At 40.8% G+C, this 12136-nt stretch overlaps 1 protein-coding gene across 1 annotated transcript in view; it reads left to right on the top strand.

Annotated features, from left to right (window-relative positions):
* LOC122805002 (angiotensin II receptor associated protein) overlaps positions 1–1671 on the top strand; it is a 680089-nt gene extending 678418 nt beyond the window's left edge. The window contains exon 5 of the mRNA XM_044075256.1: positions 631–1671. Coding sequence (XP_043931191.1) covers positions 631–776 — 146 coding nt within the window. The 3' untranslated portion in view covers positions 777–1671. The remainder of the gene's footprint in view (positions 1–630) is intronic.
* Positions 1672–12136: the final 10465 nt, after the last annotated feature.

Below are 12136 nucleotides of genomic sequence, written 5' to 3'. Positions count from 1 at the left end.
TGACAATGCTTTATGCATTGGTATATGTCTCCATACTTTGAGTCTCATTTAGTTGTGCTGACAGCTATGTTTAATTTTTGTATGAATCAAGTGCATTTACTATTAAAATTGACTGCATTATTATTATAATAATGTGCGTATGAAAACTGAATTTTGACAGGTAACTTCATTAGTATCAGAATTCCTTTGATACTGTATTTTTGTTTCTGGAGTAAAATCTGTACATTTCTTTACCTTTCCTTTAAGCAGAATTAAGCAAACTAACCTGCAACAGGTTCCCCGCTGTTCAAATTAATTGGGTTATGCACCTGAAGTGCACATATGTCTTTGTGTTGCTAGTCAGTCTCATGGTGCGGTTTCAAATTAATTACCCCAGCATCATGGTTAAGCTGTTAAACAGCAACACCTTTTTTAAAGTGGTATGATTAATACGAATCTCAAACAGTAATTGGATGTTGCTAGAACAAAATGTTGACAGAGCCTGTCTAATTTTTGTGATCCAGCAGAGAAGAATCAGTTGGAGCACTTTAACATTCCTTGTCTGTATAGTGCCGGTAATTTGTATGTTTTTCACCTCATTGTTTTCAGATTTGATTATTTCTAAACTGACAACCTCACATCTTTCTCCAGGGTTTCCTACTGTCACCTCGAATCGCAACACATACCAATCACTTGAGCAGAATCGCAGCACATACCAGTCAATTGACCGGCAGGATTCTCCGGTAAATCCTCACCTGTACAATGAGCAAGACAACAAGGCACCTGTTCGTATCTAGTGATTCTTCAGACCTCCATGTGATGGTGAGGAAGACATTTCATCTGGGATTTGTATCAGGTTGTTTCCTGAGACACTGCTATGGACTGTGTTGGAGAAAAGTAAACAGTATAAGTACTAATAAATGTACTTAATGTACTGGGTCCTTCTGCATTATTGGCATCTGCTCATTAGTTGTACAAATTCATGTTGGCATATTTAAACAAACCATTAACTGGGAATCGTGATCTTTTGTTGAAAAGGGTGTAAAGAATCAACATTAAAATTTGCAAATGACAAAGAACATGTAAGTGATGCATGAGTTATGTATGTTTTACTTTACAGTCTGTAAAGACACCTTTAGTGTAGTACGATCTTAAGTTTAAGGCTTCATAGGAAATAAAAAAAGAATGTAAAACCCACAACATTTGAAATAGATTATAAACTCTTGATGTTCAGCTGTCTTTACTAGTGAACTCCTCAGTCTGCTCATGTAACACAGTGGCACTTTTAAGACATTGATCAAAGGCATAGTTTAATTGTTCACAGAATCATTGTATTTGCAAGATAACTAATCCTGGAGACCATTTACGCATTGCCACTGCCCCCCTTATGAGCCTAAAACTGTTGATCTCTCTTGATATTTCCTTTGTGTTTCACGTTTTCCACTTTTGAAGTACCATGGTGAATGTATATATTGCATTTTTTTCTAATGTGTTTAAGTAACAGCTATGTCATGGTGGTTGTATGCATTGTGGTAAAATTAATGCCCACCAATGACCCTTTAAAACACACCTCATAAAAGCAGTTATTCTTCAGTAGTGGTAAAACCTGGAGTGAGTTGTTACAGTTGCTGACATTTAAACCTGTGGATTAAAGTGAATAAAAGAAAAAATAAAAAGAGTATTTCATGTAAATGTGTTTGCATTTTTAAGTTGAGTATAGTTTCCTATTATAACTGGTAAAAGTCCTTGTTTTCATTTTATTGACATATACACACAATTTTTGTTTAGTAGTAGGTATGCATTCAACATTTAAACTTATTAAAGCAATATTTTTATTTTTTTTTTTAATTCTATCTTTTTTTCCAGTCTCCAACTCCAGAATCCCCTGTTTTCCAATGGCCCATTTATTTTCCCCCTTCCGGAGTATTCAAAAACATGGGAGGGAATTGAAAGTTGTGGATTGAGGGCCATCAACAGTGGTAAATAAGAGATTTTATTTATGTGTTCAGTGATAAAGTGGGCCCTATAGTGCTAGCCCACTGGTGTGTGTGTGTGTGTGTGTGTGTGTGTGTGTGTGTGTGTGTGTGTGTGTACACACACACACACACACACACACACACACACACACACACTGAAATCTAACTGTAGAGCACTCATCCTAACCTTTCACACTACATTTCACCCACCTGGTCTGTACCAGATGACAGGTGTACAGCAGGCCAGACTGCTTCCTTCACCTCCTGGGATGACTGAACTGACCTGCACCACTCACTCTGTTGTCTTCGACCTACTTCTCCAGCACTTAGGCTGTATGTGTCACTAAGGCTGTAGTCATTGCTCCATGTCTCTGTGCCACACATCTGGCATTTTTATTTTATTTTTATGTTGTGTTTCTAAACTTCAGTAAATGTGCATTCCTTTATTAACCTGATGAATTTTGAAATTTGAAACTGTTCATATGTAGTCCTATATCTGGTATGAGGAGGTCCAGCTTTGTCAGCAGCAAGATTAATGGTGTTTGGCAGCTTGACATATGAAATTTTCCCTAACTTCCAAACTTCCCCTTTTCCCCATAATGCTATGTGAAAAGTAATTTCTCTCTAGATCTTTTCACTTTCATCAAAATAGATCTTCAGATAAATGACTCCAGGCTGTGCTTTCTTGTTTGAAATTGTTTGCTGTAAAAATATCAAAAACAATTGCAAATAATTTCTTGATTTACATGTTTTGAATTTCCTGTGGATTCAACCCCATGTCAAGACATACTTTTTTTCTGATTGTTGAACTGTACTGCCCCTCCCTGGGCCTAAGATGTTTTTCTTACCTCACCTGTCCATCTTAACTGCTTTGTGCTCTTCCATTTTAATATTTGCAAGTCGTGGTGGTTGTTTTTGCTGTAGCTGCTATCTGATATTTTGTAGGTTTATTTTCTAGTAGTTATGGGTAGAGCAAAGTCTTCAAGAAATGTAAATGTTTCATAAAATATTACCTCCAAATGAACATTCCCTGTGTTTGTACTGTTTAGAGGAAAATCATTTTCAAAAAGCATGTGACATTTGTAATGGTTTTGTCCCCAACACTGTTATAGAAAGGAAAAAGTTAAAACTGTTTAAGATGGAGAAAAGTCTTGCACATGGCCACAACAAAGCTTCATTCCTGACTGCTGTTACAAGGTCAGTTCCTTTGAGCTCAGAGCTGAGATAGTCATTGTATGAGAAGTGTTTCCTAGTCATAAAAAGAAGAAAATAAATCTTTTAAGTTCAAAAAGGTTATATCTACCTGTTCAGGTCCGCAACCTAAGAAATATAGATTGGAAGAATTGTCTTCTACTGAGCCTTCTTTAATCTTTCTAAGTTACTAGACAAAATTGTACATGTAAAGCCTCCAGTTAAACTAGATAGGACAACAAAATGTAACCTGTTTTCTGATGGTGTCGTTCACAGGAATATGAGCTCCAGACATCTTCAGTTATGTCCTTTAGATGCTATTCCAGTCTTCCAGCAGAAGCTATGAAATGTTTATGGAGGCATTTATTGCATTCCAGCAAAGAATGTCTGTTACTGCTTCCCACTCTGTTTTTAGGATGGATAGAGTCACTTTGTCAGTGCATACCATTCCTGCTAAATCTTCCTGATTTTTCTCACTAGTCCTCATCTCATCATCAGTTTGCAGGTGGCCAAAGTTGAACCCCAAAGCAGTGGTATCAGTATTAGCAAATTTGTTGATGTGTACTGCATTTTCTGTGTTAGAACCACAACCCTGTATGTCAGCTCTTTCCCTGTTGACATAGCCATTGATTTTTGGCAATTTAGATGGTATTGATGTTACATCTGTAGGCTCTTCAGTCCTTGAGTCAGAGATTGTCCCTTTGGAATCAAGCTGAGCACCAAATTTACCAACATCATTGCTGCCATCAGAGGGTTGACATTTACAACTTTGAGGTCAAGGCCCATGACGCCATACCCAAAGTTAATTGTTTTTTCAGTCCTATTGTCAGAGATCAGACAGTTGGCCTCAAGCTTAATACTGAATTCATCGGTGTCAATGTTGGTTTTGATGTGCTTCACTGAGAGCTGGGTTAGTGTGGACACTGTTGATGCAGAGCATTCTGCATATACTAACCTCAGTGCTTGTACATCCAACAGCATTGGCTTTCACTGCAAATGTTCATTTGCCTGGAGCTCCAGCAATCTACCTTTTTGGTAAGAAAAACAATGGGGAAAAGAAACACTTGAAAGGTCATTCTGAGGTATCTATAATAGTTTTTGTTTCTTCGTCATCAGCAGTACCATCACTTCTGAGACCTGGAATGAAACTTGCATATAAAAGAAAGCATACAGACTCCCCTCTAGAGTCAGGCCAGCAAAGGAAGGCCTTGATATTGAGGCATCTGTCCCAGGAGGCTGCACATGCACCTCTGACTTCCCAAGCACTGGACCTCTCAGATTGAGACTGTCAAACCTAACTCTGTTGTGACTCTAGTCTTCCTTAAAAAGATTCCATCCCCTCAAAGACCTGCACTCCTTTTCTTGGATGAGGAATTAAGGGCCTTGAACAAATTCAGGAAGTATTCTTATGTAGCCTCTACTTCCCCCTTCCCCTGAGGATGTCAAACTATCTTTAAAAAAATTGTTGTGAGAGCTGGAAGATGAAATGAGATAGTCAGTGGAACAATTATCAGATGGACACTTAAAACATATACTGCATTTGTATGTGGCAGTTGTTTCATCAGTACCCAGCCTCACTGTGAGACAGCCCATGATTGTGCTGCTCGGGCAATAAGAGATGGTATTGGTCTACACTACATAGCCTGGCTGTGTGTAACTGACTATGGTGAGAACACCAAGATAAACTTTTTCTAATTTCCAATTTGCCTGGTCTGCTTTTTTTCAGTCGAAATATTAAAGTTCACCCGGAGAATTCTGAGTGGGAAAGGAAGACCATTTCTGCTGTTGTTTTCTATTGTATTTGATAAAAACTAATTAATGAAGTTTGGTGCAGAATGGTAAAATTATTCCATTAAAAATTAAATGGGCTCAAATTAAATGCTAAAACTTGTATTATCACTTTTGGTAGACAATCCCTCCTTTCATCCTGCTGTCTAGACAACACACCTCTACAAAACAAAAATGTAGTTAGGGACCTATGTATTGGGTTGATAGCTCCCTCAGTTTTGACCATCATGTAACAATGGTTGTCTGGAAATCCTAACTGCCAAAGGAATATCATCAAGGCCTATAGAGGTAATTCAAGGCCTCCTGTGGGATGTATCCTGCTAAATATATCAAATGATCAGAAAAAATTGGAAAGGTTCCCAACCAAAAAGATCATAGGCCCATGAGACTCGAAGCTCTATCCCTTTATTCAGTATCTTGCTGAATTTTAAAGGGGATATATCTGTCCACCCTTACTGTGCCATTAGAGACCCATTTTTGCTGCACCTCTTGTTTTTCCCCGCATATAAAATATCTCCACCAATACTAGAATCAGGGACCTAAATCGTCATCAGTAGATAGATAAAACACGATGGAAGGATAGATTTATAACCCAGCCCCACCCAAACTTCTGGAGTAAACTTTCCCTGAATGTTAAGCAGTGCAACTCGCCATCTTCTTTTAAACATAAACTAGATGACTGGAGGTTTATCCAGAAATTTACTCCAGGATTGCTTGGTATTGCCTTCCTGCAGAAAGGAGGTACTGCCTGAGGGAAGGTACTAGCGAGAATGGTCATGAGACTCAGTGGCCTTAGAATATCTATAAATCGGTACCAACAAGCCATTAAATGCACTCAAGAGGTACAGTTGTTAAATAATTTTGTCACCCTGGAGTGTTTTTTTATAGATGCAAAATGAAGTTTAAACCTGGCATAACTTTTAGTTATTTATTTATTTTTTATTTTACTTATTTTAATATTCTATTTATCTGTGCTTTTCTGTTCTTGTACCTGTTGAGGTCATTGTTTTGCTTTTCTTAGAAATATAAGCACTGTTTTTGTTTAGCACTAGAATTGCATTCAGTTCTTGAACCTGTCAGTGTGTTTTGCTTAATTTTTTTACAAATATTTTTTTTGTCATCCTTGACAATTATATCACCACCTTCTCCCTTTGACCCAGTCATTCCACATCCTTTCTTGCAATCATCCAAGAGCTCCAAGAAAGGGAGGTGACAGCCAAGGATTGGAGCCATTATCTAGTAGGGGTCAAGAGGTTTTTATTTATCTGTAACAACTCCTGCTGAAGTGAGCCCTAATTTGCTAATCCAGTGACGTATATGTATGTGTGGTATTCCAAAGCTAAGTACTGCTTGGCAGGGCGGAGTCCCCATTCTTGGACTGTCACACTATATCTCTGTATGAGATGGCAGGTGTACAGCAGGCCAGGCTGGGTAGGCTGACCTCAGCCACTCACTCCTATCCTCTGTACCTGCTCCTAAAGCAGCTGAGCTTACTAGTCCAGCTCAGGTATCTGTGTTGTAGTCAAGGCTTCATGTCTTTAGGCATAGGCTTGACAATTGGCTTTCTTATTTTTGATGTTGTGATGTTAAACTTCAATAAATGTGCATACCTTTATTAAATGATTTTTTGAAGTCTGGAGCTGCTTATATGTAACATCTGGAATGGGGAAAATCCATGTTTGTCATCTGTTTTCCCATAGTAATTTGTTAAAAGACATTCTTGTCCTGATCACTTTTGCCATATGTCAGAGCAGAAGCACCAGATAAATATCCCTAGCATTTGCTTGTGGTAACAGTTCCAAAAACTCCCCTAACTCATTTATTGGTTTAATACTTTTACCTTTCCTGTGCTTCCAATGACTACTGTCATCAAATTAATCAGCTAGTACCATGTAACTCAACTGACCCTTCAATCCCTCCTAAAACTGGTGCCTGTTTGAGAAAGGTTGGTGAATTAAACTTAAATAATGACAGTAATTAAGAGATTTAGACTTGTTTTACTTTAGAAAAAATATATATTGACTAGCATTATTTTATTCTGTCAGGATCTCAGGTCAGTAGCACTAATATTTTAAAAGTAGTTCTGACTGTCTTGTAATGTCTCCTCTAACCTCTATACAACTCTTTCTGCTACCACACAACTAGCCATTACATTACATTCCTCCTACCATTACATCAGAACTTCCATCTTATCTCTTATTTCTCTCAATAAAGCAGAGGAATGTGGAAATCAAGAAAAAACACAAATGGAAATATTTATGGAATACTTTAGTATGTCAAGGTTAGACGTTAATGCAGAGAATAGTCAAGAGTGGTGGAATTTACTGGAGAAAATTGGTAAAGGAACTAAGGTATTGGAGCAAATAACTAGAGAGGGAAAGATAAAAGAATGGGAAGACGCCAAGAAGGTATTGATAGAGTATAGGCAAAGAGAAAGGGATAGGGGAATCCTAAATGAAAAGCCTGCTCTGGTAGAATTGTTAGTTGAATCTAAAACAGACACTGGTGTTGGGGATATAAAATATTGTATGATAACTATAGGAATTGATCAGAGGAGGTTAGAAAGTATGGGAAATGGAGACTGGACAAGCAATTCACAAGGAAACAATGGGAGGACATATGTATGTCTCCCAAATATGCAATAAAGTCTGGAGGATGTAGGATTTTTATATGTAAGTATTTGCTAAGGTATTTGTATACCCCAAGCAGACTCCAAAAGTAATTCTTCCTCAGTTACATGGCAAATGCTGGAGGAGTGATGGGGAATAAAGAGCTAACTGGGAATGTATGTTTTTGTAGTGTAATGAGTTGGCAGACTTTAAAAATTCCCTACAGAGTACTCTGTCAGAAATATTGGGTGAGCAAATGGGTGTAACTAGGAAAATGATTTTTGAGCTTAGAATATAGGATCTGAATTGCCTAAATATAGTAAGGCTTCAGAAGGCAGTGAGGGATATCATCAGCATTAGTGGCAGACTCATGGCAGTCAGACTCCATCCTAATAATAGAGTAGTATTTATAATCTCAGCCTATGCCCCATGGCAGAGTTGTGATAGTGAGAAAAAGAGTGCATTCATACAGCAGTTACAGAAACTACTAGATAAAGAAGGACAACATGAATTTTGACAATGTGTGACTTGAATGCACATATTCGGACAAACAGAACAGCATATGAGGACTGCCTGGGGCCACATGGGTGGGGCAACAGGAATAAAGAAGGAGAGGCCATTCTGGGCTTCTGTCTGGCAAATGGCTTGATAGACAGCCACAAGATCACATGCAAGAGTGGCCAACATGCAACTCAAGTAGACTTTCTTCTACTAAGGAAAGGGCACTGGTGTAGAATTAGTGAATGCAAAGTCATCCCCCAGTGAAACAGTCAGCCCATAGCGTAATCCACTGGTTACCACAATCAGTTGCAAGCAATGGTCAGCGAAGGCTCTAAGGTCAACAGAGACCAGGCTGAAGAACTGTAAGTTGACTGGAGAGAAAGCACAACAGTTCAAGGAATTACACAGGGCTGTAACACTCCAAGAACAGGAGGACATAGTTAGAGATGAAGAATGGCAGCACCTCAAAACAGCATGTGTGAGGACTACAGAACAGATATGTGGCTGAGACCGGTATGGAACTAAAGTACTTACGAAAAACCAGTGGTGGAATGCAGAAGTGCAGGAGTGCAGGAAAATGTGGGAGATAGAAAAGGCAGAACAGGCTAGGAAGGAAGACTGGTTAGCTAACAAAGAAGCTAAGAAAGGAGTTGCAGTAACAAAGAATAGGGCATTGGAGGCACTCTACCAGCTTCTGAAAAGTGATTCAGTAGGTGGCACAAAGAAACTATATCAGGTTGCAAAACAAAGACAGAAAGATAAAAAAGGTGGTCAGACACCCTTCTTAGGGAATGCCAGCAACAACATTCTCACCAGTCCACAGGACATCATAGGTTTCATAGGTTCATACTAGGCTATCTGCCCTAGGGCATTTATAAGCCTAGCCAGAGTGTGTGTGGCTTTCACCACCCCTTAGGATGATAATACTATACCCATTAGTTTGCTGTGCCTCTGTCCAGCAGTGACACAGAGATGATTCCCGGGGTAAACATACGATCTCCCATCCACTCGTCAAGATTTCTCTTGAACAGAGTCAGTGAGGGGCTCTGCCTCACATGGACTGGGATTCTGTTCCATAGTGTAGGGAGTCTCTGGGTGATGAATCTGTCCCTCCAGCACGTCCTATTTATATCCGTGTTGAGGTTTAAGTCTCTTGCTCTCGTGGCTCTGGTGGATTTGGATTTTTTGAGGTGGAGCATGTCCATTAATTCCGGGTTGGACATGGCCTTGTATGTCAGGCACAGATCACCTCTGAGCAGACGGTATGCGACTGATTAGAGCTGGAGTTTCTTCAGTCGGGCATCGTATGACATATGTTTGAGCCCCTTTATCCTTTTGGTGAGGAACTTTTGGGGTCTTTCCAACTGCTGCAGGTGTCGGGTAAGGTACATTCGAATGGGTTGTTGTACTCAATCATTGGTCTGATAAGTGAAGAGTACAGGGGTACAATGACCTCTCCTGATCTGGATGTAAATCCCTTCATGATCAGGTGGGCAATGTAGAAGGTCTTCCTAACCACTTTGGCAATGTGAGTGTCAAAAGAGAGGTTACTGTCAACTTGGGTCCCCAGGTCCCTGATAACTTCTTCCGTGTTTAATGGATTACCACCTATGTGGTAATTAGGGGTTACCTTGTTTTTCCCAAAGGGTATGACTATACATTTTTGGCATTTAGCTTAAGGCCATGGCTCTGGCACCAGTTATCCATTTCTATGAGACCTCTCTGGAGGATGTCTGTGTCTGATGGAGTGTCAATTATGGTGCCCAGTTTGCAGTCATCTGCAAATTTTGTCAGCCACAATCCTCCTATGTTTGCCTGCACTTCAGAAAAATAAATGCCGAACAAGAGGGGCCCAGGACTGAGCCCTGTGGGACACCGCTCGTGACCGGCTTAGAGTCTGACATGGCACCAGCAACTCTAACCCTGTGTGTTCTGTCCTTGAGCCAGTTTGCAACCCATCTTGTGACATATGGGTTTACATCTAAGCTGGTGAGCTTTTCTATGATGCCCGAGTGGGGTATTGTGCCGAACGCTTTTGCTAGGTCAAGGTAGGCTGTGTGAACTGCTTTACCCTCATCAGTGGCCTTAGTGACTGTTTCGAAAAAGTCGATCAAGTTCAAGAGGCAGGATCTGCCCTTGACAAAGCCAAATTGGGTAGGATCCAGTGTCTGTAGGTCCCCAATGTCTTTATTTATGAGTTCCATTATGATCCTCTCCATAGCTTTGCAGACAAGGCTCATCAAGCTTATGGGGCGGTAATTTCCAGGGTCCGTAGAAGCACCGCCTTTGTGGAGTGGGACCACAGTTGCCGTATGCCATTCTTTGGGTACGTATCCTGTAGTAAGGCTAAGATTAAACAGCAGCCTTATGTGTGGGTTTAGTTCCTCATTGAGTTCGTGTAGCACACAGCGGGGACACCGTCCGGTCCCATTGATGCTGTGTTTTTTGCTTTAGAGAGAGCAGCTCTCACCTGGGCATCTGAGATGTTTGGGAGGCTGGACTCTGGTGGGATAGATATTTCTCCTTTTGGGGGGGAGGGAGGGGAGAAATTTGCACTGAACCTGTCTGCCAGTATGTTGGCAATGTCTGCGGGTTCAGTGATTTTTTTATCATTTTGGACTAATTCTGAGCATATCTGGGAGTTTCCACCCAGGTTTCTAACATAGCTAAAGAAGGCCTTATGATTGTCTTTTGTGTCATTAGCGATTTTTCTTTCAAAGTTCGCCTTGCATGATTTTATGAGTGATCGTAGTTTTTTGCTAGTATTGATCAGAGATGCCTTCCCTTTTAGGGATTTTGCTCTGTCATGTAGTAGCTTTCTCCTCTTGTTGTAGAGTTTGTTTATGGCTGGGGTCCACCAGACCGGGTGCCTGCCTTTGGTGGAAAGGGTCTTGATTTTATTAGGGATTGCTTGATCCATACATTCCTGGAGGTGCTCGTAGAAGGCATTTGTAAGGGTTTCAGCAGCGTGGGTTGTGGTTTCCACTGGCTCGGGGGCCTTGAAGGATACCACTCCAGTCTTAAGAAGTGTGAAGTTTGCTTTTGAGAAGTTCTTCACTGTGGTCTTTTTTGCTGGGGGTGGGGGCGGGATGTGGATCTCCAATGAGATTAATTTATGGTCTGATCTCACCAATGAGGGATATACTTGCGGTGTGGAGCATTTTGTCCCCATGTTTGTGATGATCAGGTCTAGTATATTTTCTCCTCTTGTGGGAATGGTGACTAGTTGTTCCATAGCATTTGAGTTTATGAACTCCAGGAACCTTTGGGCTAGGGTGTTGGGGCTTGAGTAATGTTCCCAGTCTATGTTTGGGTAGTTGAAGTCACCCAATATGAGGGTGTTTGGAGAGACATTCATACTCTCCAGTGTCTTCAGGAAGGCTGTGTGGGTTTCCTGAGTTTGAGAAGGTGGTCTGTAGCATGCTACAAACTGTAGGGCAGTTTTACCTATGGTTAATTGCACCTGGATGGTCTCCGATGCTTCGTGCGTTGCCACTAACCTGGGAGGTGTGGGTATCCTTTATGAATATGGATACTCCCCCTCCTTTTGTGGTTCGGTCCGGATTTTGGGGCCGGAACGCATGATATGAGGTATAACCTGATAGTGCTGGGGTGCTCTCAGGAGCCTTGAACCAGGTTTCAGTCGCAGCACAGATATCGATGTTCTCCATACCGAGGAGGGCTTCGAGGGCGTGCATCTTGAGGTTTAGACTTCTGGCATTGAGCAGTATTACCCTAAGTTTTTCTCCATTTTTGTTTTCTAAGGCGGTAGGTGGAAGGAGTACTTCCAGCAGCTTCTGAGTGAAGAAAACCCCACAGAAGCTGTACTGCCGCAGACACTGCCTACAGTGAGAGAACAAGAGGACTCCTCCCTAGAAGAAGTAAGAACAGCACTAAAGAAAAAGTCATGGAAGCAGCACGCTCAGATGAGGTCACAGCCGATATGATAAAGATGCTGGGTGAAACAGGAGAAGTGGCTCCTGATGATATTCATAACAGTATAGAGAGAAAAGAGTATCCCAGATGACTGGAGAATATGCATACTCATGCCAGTGTACAGGAACAAAGGGTCATCCACAACTGTGGGCAGCA

Source organism: Protopterus annectens, chromosome 1.part1, assembly GCF_019279795.1.
Source record: "Protopterus annectens isolate FY-2018-M chromosome 1.part1, PAN1.0, whole genome shotgun sequence".
NCBI lineage: Eukaryota > Metazoa > Chordata > Ceratodontiformes > Protopteridae > Protopterus > Protopterus annectens.
This window is presented reverse-complemented; position numbering and strand designations above follow the sequence as displayed.